This window comes from Ipomoea nil, unplaced genomic scaffold (genome assembly GCF_001879475.1).
Source record: "Ipomoea nil cultivar Tokyo-kokei standard unplaced genomic scaffold, Asagao_1.1 scaffold0876, whole genome shotgun sequence".
Taxonomy (NCBI): Eukaryota; Viridiplantae; Streptophyta; class Magnoliopsida; order Solanales; family Convolvulaceae; genus Ipomoea; species Ipomoea nil.
Window position 1 is genome coordinate 1556743 of NW_017617304.1, and position 15939 is coordinate 1572681.

The 15939-nt window shown below is 34.1% G+C and overlaps 1 protein-coding gene across 1 annotated transcript; it reads right to left on the reverse strand.

The window, feature by feature from the left end:
- Positions 1 to 274: 274 nt before the first annotated feature.
- On the reverse strand, positions 275 to 6960 carry LOC109179117 (tocopherol O-methyltransferase, chloroplastic). Its single transcript, XM_019328685.1, has 6 exons — positions 6316 to 6960; positions 1619 to 1788; positions 1246 to 1350; positions 965 to 1168; positions 769 to 871; positions 275 to 670 (listed from the first exon to the last, which is right to left on the reverse strand). The coding sequence occupies exons 1-6, from the start codon at positions 6797 to 6799 to the stop codon at positions 564 to 566; spliced, it is 1173 nt and encodes a 390-aa protein (XP_019184230.1). The 5' UTR covers positions 6800 to 6960; the 3' UTR covers positions 275 to 563.
- Positions 6961 to 15939: the final 8979 nt, after the last annotated feature.

The window sequence follows — 15939 nt, forward strand, 5'->3', positions numbered from 1 at the left end:
AAATCTGACGGTGTTAAGTCATTAAAATTAAGAGTAATAAGGTTATATTAGGATTTGCAATTAGCATTGTACTACAACAGGAGCCCAAAGTACAACTCGGTAGAGCGTGTGGTGTACCGACATTTTTTTTATTCCGGTGTACCGACATTTTTTTTATTCCGGTTAAAGGTCTAACAAGATTCGCTCTTATTAAATGTAGATAAAATTAATTAGAACCCTAGGTTAATTCTTGCATTCAAGATCCACGTGTTTTTTCATAACATTTTAGTTAGACTTGTCAAATAGAGCCTGCTTCATTTCACAGAGTAAAATACTGGATTCATATGCTGCTAATGAGGCTAAACAAACCAAAATCATCAATCACACCATGGGCTCCTGAAGCAAAAAGAAGGCAGGGCAATGTTTTTACTTGAGGATGATTATTGATCTGTAGATCAGATCTTTTAGGGAATAGGGAATAGGCAGAAAACCTCACATGAAACAACCTTAAAGCAAAGCTAAAGTTGAAAACAATAATATTAATGCTCCGTAAATCTAGTTATCTACGCTTATCAATTTCCTCCTCATTCATCAGATTTCCGACAGGTAATGATGGCAAATTTGATCAGACCTTTCTTGTACCCTTCAATCATCAACGGCATTACCAGAGCTCCTCTTATTGTTTTCCATCCTATTTATCAAACATTTGTAGATTAGAGACCAGAAACTAACAGAAATAATAATTATATTAAACCAATCAAACTCATGTTTCCTCCTGTTAAGCTTTACCAGTGCTTAGCAGTGATGTAATGCCTTTCCATGACAATGCTGATTTTATTACTGCTGGCCAGAACGGGGCAACGTTTTCAGACCAATCCGCGGCCTTGATGTCCTGATCATACAAGAATCAAGAATGTATGTCTTGCCGATTAAGACTGGTATTAGTAACTACTACACAAGTTATAATTTGTGGTGTTACCGTTACCTGAAGAGAGTTGGATTGGAGTAGCTTTACATAATCAGCAGCAGAACACCATGCCGGGAGATAAAAAGCATTGCATATCTTGTTCAACAGTTGTTTCTCTTCTGGGCGCAAAGACTGTTCTGTTGGGGAAAGATCCCTGTGGCACCATGTAACTATGATGATTGTGCCACCTGGGGCTGCCACTCGTGCCAGCTCCGAAACAAACTACACTTAGTTCCAGCAGGCATTCTCAGAGACAATTAAAGTTTGAACACGTACAAAAGTATGAGAAGGATTATCACCTTTGCTTTGTCTGGCATGTGTTCGCCGCTCTCCATGGACCACACCAAATCAAATTTTCCATCAGGAAAGGGCTGATTGAGCGCATCTGCAACTTGAAAACAAACCTGCTAGTTGCATGCATGCTTTCTCGTTAATCCAATACTTAGTTTCAATAAAAATCAGATAGTAATGAAAATGGATAACCCCAAGGTCACGGGTTTGAATCTCAGCCCTATTTGTTTGAGTTGGACAGCTATGGGCAATCTAGGCTGGTTTTCCTTTGCCGGCTAGGATCATGAGGCGGGCTTACTAAGTGCACACCCTCGGATAGTAGCTACGGATTTCCCTCACCACCCATAAAGAAAAGTAATGAAAAAGATTCAGAGAAAAGACCTTATCCCCCAATCCCTGGGAAGCAGCCAGAGCTTGAGCCCTCTTTGCTTGGTTTGGGCTTAGAGTGATCCCCTCAGACCTGGCAGAATATTTCCTGGCTAAGTACCTAGAACTGCCTCCAATACCACATCCAACATCTACTATGTTCTTTGGTCTCTTCTCTGGATCCTCTGCAATGTTATAAAAACAATCAACTATCAACTACTATTCTTGATATGCCTGTAATGTAATGGCCTTTATATAAGCCCAGATCGCCCAAGGCACAAACCTTGAGAGCCTATGACATATAAACACCAAAGAATAGTTACTGCCACGTTTGGGTGAGAATGATGTCTCTGAAACCTTAATAAACTGACACCATTCTTAGTCCAGTTAACTAGAATTTTACTCAAATTTATTTACAATTGAATTGATTTTTTAAATGTTGTAACATAAAAAAAAATCAAATATAAAAATTATAATAAAATAACAACCCATTGGTTCTTGAAAAAGAATTAAGAATGAATTGAATTTAAATTTCATTCAAAAGAAATTACTTGAAATACTGATTCCATTATTTACTTAGTGGAATAATTAATATAAAGACTCGAATGCTTCTCTCTAATTAAAAGATATGTGAAGGTAATATAAAATTTAGGGATGAAGGTCAGATAAACCTCCCAACTATATACCAAAGTACAATTAAGCTATCAACTATAAAAAAAAAAAAAAACAAACTCCAATTGAACGCTTAAATTTGTTAAAACAATGAAATTAACTCATTTAACATATAGTAACATGTTAACCTTAAGTCATCAACTACGTAGATACCATGTTGATTAATATTTTTTAAACTTATTTTTTTAAATTAAAATAATTATATTAAAAAAAAAAAAAAAAAAAGCAACGCACAGCGCCATGGTAGCTGTTGAGCTGCCTTGGACGGAGAAGCCAGTCTCCGTTCAAATCTAAAACGGAGAAGTCCACCTGCTTCTTTGTCCAATTTGAGGAAGAAACCAGTGGCTTCTCCGCGCCAGCAACTTTATTTTTATTTTTTTAAGTTTTTTTTTATTTAAAAAAAAAAAAAAAAAAAAAAAAAAAAAGAGAGAATGAGATGCAACATTAATTGTCAAATCATCAAATTGACCAGTTAACTTCTCGTAACTTGTTAAATATTTTAATTGTATAGTTTTTATCAATTTAAGGGTTCAATAAGAATTTTTTTTTTATTAATTCGAGAGTCTAATTGCATTTATATATATATATATATATATATATATATATATATATATATATATATATTTATTTATTTATTTATTTATTTATTTATATTTTGAGGGTCAAAATTCTAAAATTTATGTTATATCATTTTAAAATATCAAAGGAGAACAAAAAAAGTATTTTCATCAAATTTAAAGAATTCATTTTCCATAAAATATATATATATATATATATATATATATATATTTATTTATTTATTTATTTATTTATATTTTGAGGGTCAAAATTCTAAAATTTATGTTATATCATTTTAAAATATCAAAGGAGAACAAAAAAAGTATTTTCATCAAATTTAAAGAATTCATTTTCCATAAAATAAATGTTCATTCAAATAAATCATAGATTATTTTAAAAAATCAACAAATGGCAAAAAAAGAAAAAAGTATTACCACAGAGTAGATAGAACCACCAAATGGGTTTTCAAAAAAACAAAAATAAACTAAAAAAAGCCATCAAATGGTAAGAAATTGTACCATCCAACATGTGGGCAAAAAAAGTGGGAGAAGTGTTTACTTATTATCCACATATATGACATAGGCTATTTACGGGAATCTATGCTTAAGAGGGAACATGTGACCCACTGACAAAGGTAGATGGATGAAAACAAAGTAACTACAAGTCTACAACGAAAAACAATACAAAAATGGATGGCGACCATTAAACAATTCATAAGACCTATCACCTATATTTATACGGAGTAGGTTATAATAACATCAAAAGCGAGAAAACGAATCAAAACAGTTGGCAGATAAATTGGTCATGGATGCGAAATGTATCACCCAAAAAAATAAGTCTTAACAACTTTAATTGTCTTGATTTTTTCTTGCCTTAACATTCACTTCAGCATCCTTTATCTTACTTAATCTTAAAAATTCTTATCCCGAACATTTAATTTTTTTTTCTAAATTTATTATGGACCTACCAATTTACAAAAAACCATATTATAATTATTTCTTTATTTATTATCATTCTAAAAATTATAATTCTAATTATTACTATTTATATTTTTATATTTAAATTAAACATTTCAGAATTTTAATTGATAATTATAAAATTTCGATTGAGATAATATATGTTATTAACATTATATATTACATTAAAAATGCATTAAAATTTTTAAACAAAAATAAATAAATAAATAAACCTAACAATGCCATAACTGGAAAAATTGTAAAAAATAAAATTTAAAAATAAAATAGTTGGCAACATTAAGAAAACAATCAAATAAACATAAACATTTAATAGCCACCAATTTTCTTTGATATTTTCTTTGAAAAATTGTAAAAAATAAAATAGTTGTTGTTCTCATAATTGGACAAGTATTTTCCGTATAAACAATTGTAAAACACTAAAACCAAAGTTCATAGGTAGAAACAATAGAAAAAGCCATCATGTTACTTTGTTCAATGACCACCGTACCGATCCACCAACAATAGCCACAGTCGTTATATTATAGACCGTGGTGCATGTGCACCGCGGTCAAAAACGACGTCGTTTCTTTAAGTAAAGAAACGGCCCGCCGTTAGAGTTAACGGAGTCCGTTTGTTTGGTGTATTAAACACCAACTGACACTACAGTATATCCAAACCGACACTGCAGTTATATCAAAATGATATTATAGTTATAGTGAAATGAAACTACAGTGTATATAAACTGAAACTGAATAATATTTCACATATTTGAATGTATATTGTACAATGAAGCTGTAATTATATCAAAATAATCATGTAGTTGTGTTTTAATGAAACTATAGTGTATATAAAATAAAATTAAATAACATTTTCACATATTTGAGTCTATAAATATCGAATGAAACTATAGTTATATCGAAATGAAACTGTAGTTGTGTTCAACTGAAACTGCAGTGTATACAAAATGACACTGAATAACAGAGTTACTTTTTGCAAAAGGGTGCGAAACGACAGAAATAAACACTGTTAATTTTCATTTAAAAAAAAGACGCGCGGTGCATAATCGATTATGCACCGCGGTGCATAATATAATTTGCCCAATAGCCAATAGGTGGTAACAAAATAAGTACTTAATTTTTAAGATGGGTGTAGTTTTAGAACACCACCTAAAACTTTATTCTTTAATTTTATTTCATGGCACTTTATTTTTAACCTTTTTATTTAATAATTAAAAAAATAATACTTTTCCACTATTGTAATCGTACTCCATCAATTTTTTACAAAATTTTGTTAAAATCATAAGACCAAATTGTTACCCCACTGTCACACACAAAAAAAAAATATGTTAATTCACTAATAACTAAAAACTTTAAAATCTGTATTTACATATAATGGAGAAATTAAATACCACAATTAAATTAAAAATAAACATATAACATATATCCTCTAAAATATTTGATTAATACTAAAAAAATAAAAATACTCCTAAAGTGGCACTGTATTCTAAGTAAAATCTTCTTTTACTTTTCGACTACCTGTTTCATTTTCCTATAAACAATGACAAGGCAAAAGTTGCGTGTAGGGGCGTGGTATGCATGATGCAAAAGGTAGGTAAAAGTAAAGAGAAAAAGAACAAAGTTAATATCCAATAGGAAATTATCATAGTGATTTTTCTCGTAGTCATAAAAAATTTGTCCTCTACTAAAATAACTTAATAATTTTACATTTATTAATAACTCAATCAGTACTCAATTATACGGAATAATAGTTTTCCTTAAGTTATTCTTCTACTATAATGATTTTACTTAATTAAGTTCTGGATTATAGTGATTTTTATAGATTCAATCATTAATTCTAACTTAATTAAGCACAAAAATTTGTTTAAAACTAAATTAAAAAAATGGATATTGTCAAGGGGTATTAAGTATTAACTTTAAAAAAAAATAATACCGCAGGTCCACAGCATCCTAAGAGCATCCTAATAAGAGGATTTTTAATGATTTTTTTTTAGCTTTTTTGTCATGTAGAAAAGAGAGAAGAGTGTAGAGAGAATGTTGGAGTTGTCTTGTAAAAATTTGATTTTTTGTGGTCTTGCAAGAAAGAGAAACAACAGAAAAGAGGTGCTGCAAAATCCAACGCTAAAATCCAAACTAATGACAATGCAGCAACTAATTGGAGGTGGAAAAGGATTGATGTGGCTTATACGTTATCATGTATCTGGTTTGTCAGTCGCGATGGTTCCAAAAGGCACTCATGACTCTCTATTTGTCAGTCTACTGAGGTAAAAATTTCATCCGCAGAAGGCCAGAGGATTAACTGTTGTAAGACCAAACATTTATGCAAACACATGTAATGCATTTTTTTTAAACACACATGGTATGCATTTACGCACACACAAGCAAAAAAATCATCAGCAGGAGGCCAGAGGATTAACAGTTTTAAGTCCAGACAAATACGCAAACACCTGTAATGCACTTATGCACGCACAAGCAAAGAAAAAAGAAGAGTATGTATGTGTATATATACCGGAAACGGAGGCGAAACGGAGGGCCTCTTCGATCATACGGATCTGAGCGGCGCGGTGGTCGGAGATGGAGACGGACGCCTGCGGCTCGTAGAAGCCGTGGTGCATATGGTCTCCCCACATGTCCTCCCATACCCCGGAAGACTCGTCGTAGAACTCCGCGATCCCTTTCTTCAGCTTCTGCTGCTCCGCCTCAACCGCCGCTGCCGCAGAGGGTGACAACACCGCACACGCCGCCGTCACTCCGCCGTTCTCGCCGCCGTTGTTCATCTTTCCGAAGCTAAATGAACAACTCTTACTACTACTCGATCTGCTGCTCAGTACAGAAGGGCGGCTATGCCGGCACAATAAGACTCCTTTTCTCTTGGCCTTATAGAGATGGGCGCCAGGGGAGAGAAGAATATTCTGAGTAGGTGTCAGATGACGACACGCGCCAAGCCTCCATTGGATCTGGACGGACGAACCATATTTGCACGTGCCAGCCATGTCCTCCCCACTTCCTGTGTAAAATACTCCGTTTGGTGTAATTTCCTCCTTGGCCAATGAAGGGATAGGCGGCGCAAATGCGCAATGGAAAGATGTGAAACTGTAAAAGCTGATCGGAAAATATGATTTTGTTAGAATATTGTCCACCCATTAAATGCCCACACTTTTATTTATTTACTTTATCCACTCATTTTTATAATTTAATTTTTATATTTTAAACACAATATTACTCCGTAATAATAATAGTTTTTTTTTTTTGGTTAATTTGTAGAATTTCTCAATTGTGATTTTAGTATAAATTTAAGGCAGAAGGGTCAAATAGACTGATTGTTCATTTAGCACCATGAATTAAAATATGGTCCATTTAAGCCATTATAAGTTTCTAACAAGTAACCCATCTAATTTGCTTACATGGAAAAATAAAATAAAAACAAAATGTTAACATGTTATTTTTTCATCTAACTTGCTGTTTTTGTCACTTTTTTCGATAAAAAAATTCAAACTTTTTTTAACGTATTTCTAGATTATGTTGATTTCTTTTACGAATTAAAAAAAAAAAAAAAAACAGTGAATCTATTTTTCTCGTCGGCTGTGAAATAAGTATGTTACCGTTTTTTTTGGTTTTTGAACCCATTTATCGACATTGGTTTTTATTTCGGTTTTTGATGGTGCGTTTATGAGGCTCTTCGGTACACACCTGAGATTGAGGAGCTTGGAAAAAAGCTGGTTAATAGACGTAGGGATAACGATGATCTGCATATTGCTTTCATTTGAGGTATAATAACTAACACGACTTTTTGAAAATCAAACAATAACTTGCATTAATTAACGAAAAGATCCGAAATACAATCACGCGGGATAGAATCCCAAACTCCAAGGACAGAGGAAGAATCAGTCGCCCGTGCCAGCACATGAGCCACAAGATTCGCTGACTTATTGACATGGCGAACAATAATGTTCCCAATGTCACTAGCAATAGACCGACATTGTTTTATAATGAGACCAACATAGGAAGAGTCTTGACGAACTGATAAGCATATTTTATCCTCCTATTTTAGGTACATCTTTATAATAATTTTGCATTAGTTATTTAATATTATCTAATAATTAGTTAGTTTTATATATAATGTTTAATATAATATATAATATATATAATAAATAATATATAAAGTACATACTACGTACGTACTAGTAATATATATTATAATGTTAAATATGATTTCTTTGTCCAACCAAGATGCATGCAAAGAAAGGAATTGAAACATTCATTCCAATCCTTCCAAATTAACCGGTCGTCAACCAAATCATGCGCAGGAAACGGAAGATTAATTCGGACGTGAAGCTGAAAGTTAGGAATTGGATGGTTGAAATTCATTTGGCCTATTTTTAGAAGTAGTATAAATAGTTTAGGTTTCCTATTGTAAATCATTCATTCTTCCCCTCTCGATTATTCTGTAAAGTTGTTATCAATGTTCATTCATTGCTAATTTCTTTAGCTTGGTTTAGTGAATTGAAGCCCCGGAATTGATTATGCTGTAAGATTATTTATTTATTTTTATTATATAATTTTTATGCATTTGGGTATTAAATATTCTTCTAAGTTATTTGAATAGTTGTATCATTTAATTGCTAGGGAGGCCTACTAGTTATTTACTTGATATAATTATTTGCTATATTAGATAATGTTGTGCTACAAATTATTCTAATATTCAGTAGCAACTGGGTTAATTATTGACGGCTTAGTGATAATTGGACTCGGGTAGAATATTTTCCTAAATTAAATGCAACCGCTTGTGCTTGTGTTATTTAGTTTGTCGGTTTTCCTAGTTCCTATTGCTGCTATTAAATTAAATCTATAGCGCTTGTCTTAGGTTATTTAGTAGTTAGGAGTAATTAAACCGCTTGTGCTTTATTTACCTACAACTAAGGGAAAACGGAAATGAAATAATTTCACGACAAATACTCAATTGCATATTAATTGCTTTATTAATCAATGATCAGTGTTGAATTTCGGTGGTGGATCTTTACTAACCAAGGTTTCTTATTATAAGTGTTTTCGATATATTATTTTCATTGCTTTATTCGTTCAATTAAATTTCTTGTTTATTTAAATTCTCTTTTATTTTATCTTTATTCTCGATATATTTCAAACCCCCTACCTTTAATTTGAGCACAAAAGTTAAACTAGTTACTCCTCGTGGGATCGACCCTTACTCCCGCTACTACGTTTGTAAGGTTTTAATTTGGGAGCCTACGACAGCTCACCACGAACAGAGTTAAAACCCAAACAAAAATTTAAGCAATCAGACTCAAGAATTAAATTATTGGTGTGCCGTCCCTTGGCCGCCATTGACTCGGCAAAATAGGGATCCCTCGTGCCATGCAATCGGCGGCTGATGGCACCCACAAATCGGCCCCCTTGATCTCGCAATACAGCTCCAAACCCCATGACATTATCAAAAATATCGGCATCTACGTTACACTTGAGGACTCCCTTCGGTGGTGGGCTCCATGCTGCAATGGTCCTCGGAGTATTAGACGTAATAGGCAAAAATGCGTGCTGCCATGAGGAAACGGAGGTCTCCACTGATTGTTGTGAATCCGCCAAACTCTAAGTCTTGCTGTTCCACAGTCTGTCATTTCGTGTCAACCAAACAGCCCACATGCGAGCTGCCATAATCAGAATCTTATTAGGATTAACATCATGCAAGCAAGCTTCCACCATCTGTAGTAACGAGCCACCAAGCATGCTAAGGTCCCCAGCCCATAACACGACTTTTGATTTAATGTTTGAGGTGTAACTTAATTAATTGACTTCCTTTGAGTGTAGATACGAAAAGAACATGCTTGCGTTTACTAGCTGCAGCTACAATCTGACTGAAGTAAAAGTTAAGGAACTTCGCGTTACGAGGTATAATGTGCAGCACTGGAAAGAGAAAGAGATAGACAACGAATAAAGGAGACTGACATATGTCCCTGACGAAAGCAGTCATGTTTTTTAAGGCGATGAGGTACCCCTTCACGCGATGAGGTACCCCTCCACGACAAAAATATAGCAGGACAAATTTATGGTAACAACAGCATGGATGCATTCCGCTTAGAATACCTCCTACATGTTTTCACACTCAACACTCGCAATAGAGGAGGAGTTGGAATTTTTCAAGCCATATAAAAATCAACATAATCCGAAAATACGTAAAAAAAAAAAAAAAAAAAAAAGAACTTTTCTACATTAAAAAAGTGACAAAAATAGCAAGTTAGATGAAAAAATAACATGTCAGCATTTTTTTTAATATTTTATTTTTCCATGTAAACAAATTAAAGTAGATGGGTTAGTTGTTAGAAACTTTCTAAAAAAGCTAGATGAAAAATAATTGAGAGTATAATGGTCTAGATGGACCATATTTTAATTCATGGTGCTAGATGAACAATCAATATTAGTATATGGATCTATTTGATCCTTCTGCCTAAATTTAATAGAGTAAATTTCACTAAACCTTCACCGAGTTTGAGTCATTACCAGTTTTGGTCCTCAACTTATAAGCCTATCACAATAAATCCTCCAACTTCTTTAAAACTACCACTAATAGTCTAAATTTCACTAAAGGTGCTTTGAGTTTGATGCACTATCAGCTTTGGTCCTCAACTTACAAGCATACGACAAAATAATTCCTTCAACTTCTCTAAAGCTACCACTAATAGTTCTTCGTTGAATTTTTTTTTTTTTTTTTTTTTTTTTTTTTTTTTTTGTAAAATTAGAGTGGAATTGGAGGGTAAAGTAGTTATATCCACTTTTCTTTTCACTCAATCTTAAAATCAAAATCTATACAGAGATTGAGAGAGCTATTGTGTGAAATGGTCCGCACTATGGGAAAAGTAATTTTTTTGTTTGTCCACATGTCTAGATTTAACGGATGTGATGTAATTTTTATTTTTTTTTTTTAAAAAAAATGCAGTGGTATTTTTGTAAATAACTTAAACTTTGGAGCCAGTAACATGTGTTAAAAGTGTAAGTAACGGGTGCAAGCGTGCAAGTAAAAAGTGCAAGTAAAATCACTTAAAAATGAAACTATTTTCACTTAATAGTGCAAGTAATTTACCTTTTTCACATTGGTGCACCTAACGATAACGTCTTTTACATTGGTGCACTTAATGATAACGTTTGGTGCAACTAATGATAACGTCAGGTGCACTTAATATTGATGCCCAGTGTACACTATTTGCTACATTTTTAATACATTTTAATTACACTTAGGTGCACTCTATGAAATTGTTACTTGCACTTTTAGCACAACTTACTTTCACTTCAAAGTTTAATTATTTACAAAAATTTCACCGTATTTATTTTTTAAATAATAGTGTTTCTGATCCGTTAGATCTAGACACGTGAACGGCTAAGATTAGTTCTTAGTCCTCTCCTGGGCATGTGGTTCAATTCCCACCGCATTTGAGCTGGTGTATTCTGAAAACCGCCGCACGACCGCACGGGAGGATCTCGCCGCATTTGAACTTTTTCCTATATATTTGTGTGTGTGTGTGTGTGTGTGTGTGTGTGTGTGTGTGTGGATAGGTGCAAAATAACACCCCAAGTAAAAAATAGAGTTAGATCTGAGTCGTTGATATGTCTAGATTAATAGCTCTAAAAAATATTCTACACTTCTTCGCCTTTGAGATGGAAGCTAAATCAGTCTAAATCAACATATCATATTGTTTGGGACAATCAATTTCCATTTTCGCAAAGAATCTCATTCCAAAATTTGACTTCGTGTGCACATTTTTGTCCCTTCGGTGCACATTATTATGCGTTCGAGTGCAAATTGTTGTGCCTTCGAGTGCACATTGTTGTTCATTCCACTGCATATTGTTTTGCTTTCAAAGATTTGAAAAAAAAAAAAAAAAACAAAAACACAATTCCAGTGTATATTGTTATGCCTTTCAATGCACAATTTTGTGCCTTCCAATACATATATAATTTTATGCCTTCCAGTGCATATTGATGGCTAATGAAACAAATCTACATAGAACATATTTATTATACTATTTTGAAAATGAAATGTGGTACAAGATGTTATAGAACCTACAGATCATATTGTTTGGGACAATCAATTTCTATTTTTTGCAAAAAATCCCATTCCAATTTTCGACCATCGAGTGAACGTTTTGGTGCCGGCCGATTAGATTGCACATTGTTATGCCTTCAAGTACACATTATTTTACCTTCGAGTGCACATTGTTGTTCCTTCGAGTGCATATTGTTGCGTCTTTCAGTGCACAATTTTGTGTCTTCAAATACATATATATGGCTAATGAAACCAATCTACATAGAACATATTTATTATACTTCTTGGGAATAAAATGCGGTACAAGATGTTATAGAACCTAATAAATGTTGTGTCTTGGGATGCATATTTTGTGTTTTTTAGGAATATCCTGGGTTTTTAACTATACTATATATAATAACAAAATCCTGGGTTTTTAACTTCCCGCCCAATTCCTAAAAACTCTCTCTTCCCAATAATATATATTGATTTCTACTTTCCCATTCGTACAATAATTCTAGGTTAATGTTGTGATCTAAAATTTTAAAATAGTGTAATACAATTCCCTTTGTACGTCTATATTATATATAATAACAATATCCTGGGTTTTTAACTTCCCGCCCAATTCCTAAAAAATCTCTCTTCCCAATAAAAATATTGATTTCTACTTTCCCATTCGTACAATAATTCTGGGTAAAAATTCTATTCTAAAATTTTAAAATAGTGTAATACAATTCCCTTTCTACATCTATCTATACTATATATAATAACAAAATCCTGGGTTTTTAACTTCCCGCCCAATTCCTAAAAAATCTCTCTTCCCAATAAAATATATTGATTTCTACTTTCCCATTCGTACAATAATTCTGGGTTAAAGTTGTGATCAAAAATTTTAAAATAGTGTAATACAATTCCCTTTCTACATCTATCTATACTATATATAATAAAAAAATCCTGGATTTTTAACTTCCCGCCCAATTCCTAAAAAATCTCTCTTCCCAATAAAATATATTGATTTCTACTTTCCCATTCGTACAATAATTCTTGGTAAGAATTCTATTCTAAAATTTTAAAATAGTGTAATACAATTCCCTTTGTACATCTAGACTATATATAATAACAAAATCCTGGATTTTTAACTTCGCGCCCAATTCCTAAAAACTCTCTCTTCCCAATAAAATATATTGATTTCTACTTTCCCATTCGTACAATAATTATGTGTTAAAGTTGTGATCTAAAATTTTAAAATAGTGTAATACAATTCCCTTTGTACATCTATACTTCTATACTATATATAATAACAAAATCCTGGGTTTTTAACTTCTCGCCCAATTTCTAAAAAATCTCTCTTCCCAATTAAATATATTGATTTCTATTTCTCATTCGTACAATAATTCTGGGTTAAAGTTATGTTGTGTCAAAAGTTCGGCAAGGCATAACTTTGACTCGGTTGTCCGTTTTGGACAAATGTTTATGGTAAATTAGGGAATAATTAATGATGGTAATAGAAATCCTAGAAGAATATTAGAATTGAAGAATATTTAATTATTGTTATATTATTATTGTGACTCACGGAATACAATACAAGAATATTTGATTATGGTTATATTATTATTGTGTGCCTCACGGCCATTATATACTAACAAAACTTGAAAAGAAACTAATAATAATATAATAATAATAATAATATAAGTGGTAAAAATAATATTTAAAAGTAATTAAGTGTTAATAATAATAGTAAGAATATTAACGTAAGAATTATAACATAAAATAAATCGTAATAATTAATAACTATAATCTAAGATTAAATTTGGAATTGTCAGGAAAGATAAGCGACCTCCGGTAAAATTAACTCTTTATCGATTTAAATATTTTTAATATATTACAACAATTTCATTCTATGCATCGCACGGGTGAAAATACTAGTTAGTAATATAACAAAAAAAAAAAAATTGAACTCCAACTTTATAAACATAAATATGCTTAGAAAAATTTTAGAATGCAGTATAGAATTCCTTTGTTCCCACCCCCTTGACGGTCTGGCGGAGATTCAGTGCAGCATGGTCGGCTTGGGCTGCCAGCAGCGAAGCATGCAGGTCCCCTCAGCAGCTGCAGACGCTGGCGACGAGTAATCCACCGGCCGGTATAGGTGCGCAGGTGGACTGGTTATTCCGAGTTACTTTGATGCTGGATTCCAGGGAGCAGCCACTTACGCATTGGTCCTCTACACCGGAGATGGCAGGTTCAAAACTCAGGCACATTAAGTACAAAACTCACGCATATTAACCTTACGCACATTAAGTAGAATATGCGTGAGTTTTGTACTTAATGTGCCTGAGTATTGTGCTTAATATGCATGAGATTTGTGCTTAATATGCGTGAATAGTTCAGAATTACGAGCTCAGAAGGAAGTAGAACAGAAACTCACGCACATTAACGCCCAAGCTTCTTGTTACTTCTTCCTTCAATTTGGCCTTGGATTCTGGATTATCAACTACCTTCAGTGCAGTTGAATGTTTATATAGATGACGCACGCACAATAAAATTTGCACAACAGCTAAGTGTGGATTTCTGTTGTATTATTCCCATAATTCTTAACCACCATAGACTGCTGTAATGATATCCAGTAGGCAGTAGCTAAGCAAAGAGAATGAAGAGGGGAGTCGAGACGACGTTGCTTGAACCAGGCAGTTGATACGGTTAGAAGCTGAGAAACAATTGTCAAACTGTGCCGTTTGAATAAGTGGATAGCAGGGCAGTTGAAGTAAGTCCGCACGACATCGTTTAGCGAAGAGTTAGTTATATTTCAGTTGTAATAAATGCACAGTGAAACGGCTTGTAAGGTTGTTGAACATTGATATGCAATTTCCAGTTTCTTCTTCTTCTCTCTTCTCAATCCTTTCTCTCTCTATGCTTCTCAAACCCTAAGAACACTACATTTGGTATCAGAGCCCTCGATGGAGGCACGCTTGAAGCAACTCGAGCTTGTGGTAGCTGATCTAAGTAGTCAGGTCGATGATCAGAAGAAAGCAACGCAGGAACTAGTGGAAACACTAGTAGCTCAGATGGACAGCAAAATGTGCGAATGGAAGGACGAGATCGTGGAGACACTCAGGCTCAATCGGCCTTCTCCACCGATCAAAAGCCCTCCCCCTGGCAGATCGTCGGTGAATGGTGTGAGACAAGAACCTCCGGCTAGTATCCTTCAAGGTCAGGGATCGCGAACCAGGAGAGCTGGGAAGGCTCCAACGGCAGTTAATCAGCTGTCCGAGGAGGACGAATCAGAAGGGGAACTGAACCTGGGAGGGTCCAATATAGGAAGGGATCGAATTCCAGTCCATCGCAGGCAATTGCCGAATTTCCCTACAATGAGATATAGGTACGATTTTCCCCCCTTCGATTACGATCAACCGCGATTGTGGATAAGTAGATGCAAGAGATTTCTCCTCATGACTCACATCCCTAAGATGGAGGTGATGCACGTACTCTATGTCAATTTGACAGGTAGAGTAGGATTGTGGTTCGAAAGTTATCTGACTGGAATGGAAGGGCCATTTGTATGGTCACGTTTTGCTGAGGCTGTGTGTAGGAGATTTGGGGAGGATAGTGGAGTGGTTATGGAAGAATTTTCTAGTTTCAGGCAGTTGGGGGGAGTCCTAGATTTCACTGATAAGTTTGAGTAACTAAGAAGCCAACTTATCCAAAAACACCCTACCCTCACTGACCTATATTTCCTAGAAGCTTACATGGCCAGACTCAAACCCCATCTGAGATGCTTTGTGAAAACCATTCAACCTCAAACATTGGCAGATGCCATGTGGTTTGCTAAACAGTTTGAGAAGGGCCTACAATACAGTGAACAACCTAAGCCCACCTTCCACTATAATGCCAAACCCTTACCCACTTTCAACCCACCTAGATCACTACAAACCAACCCCAAACCAGCCACCTCACAAGGTTCCACCTCTTCCAACAGCCTAAATACCTCTGCTAAAACACCTGAGGGAGTCAAGCTTAAATCCCAGCTGAGGGAACAGAGTAAATGTTTCAAGTGTTTTGAGCCTTGGCAGCCTGGGCATAAATGTAGGACTGCTACCCTTC

Excerpts from the sequence above, each read along its gene's own strand:
- LOC109179117 (XM_019328685.1), bottom strand. The coding sequence starts at position 6,799 with ATGGCTGGCACGTGCAAATATGGTTCGTCCGTCCAGATCCAATGGAGG. Across the intron at positions 1,789-6,315 it reads CCGTTTCGCCTCCGTTTCCG|AGGATCCAGAGAAGAGACCA; the intron begins GTATATATACAC and ends ATAACATTGCAG. Across the intron at positions 1,351-1,618 it reads CCCAGGGATTGGGGGATAAG|GTTTGTTTTCAAGTTGCAGA; the intron begins GTCTTTTCTCTG and ends TGCAACTAGCAG.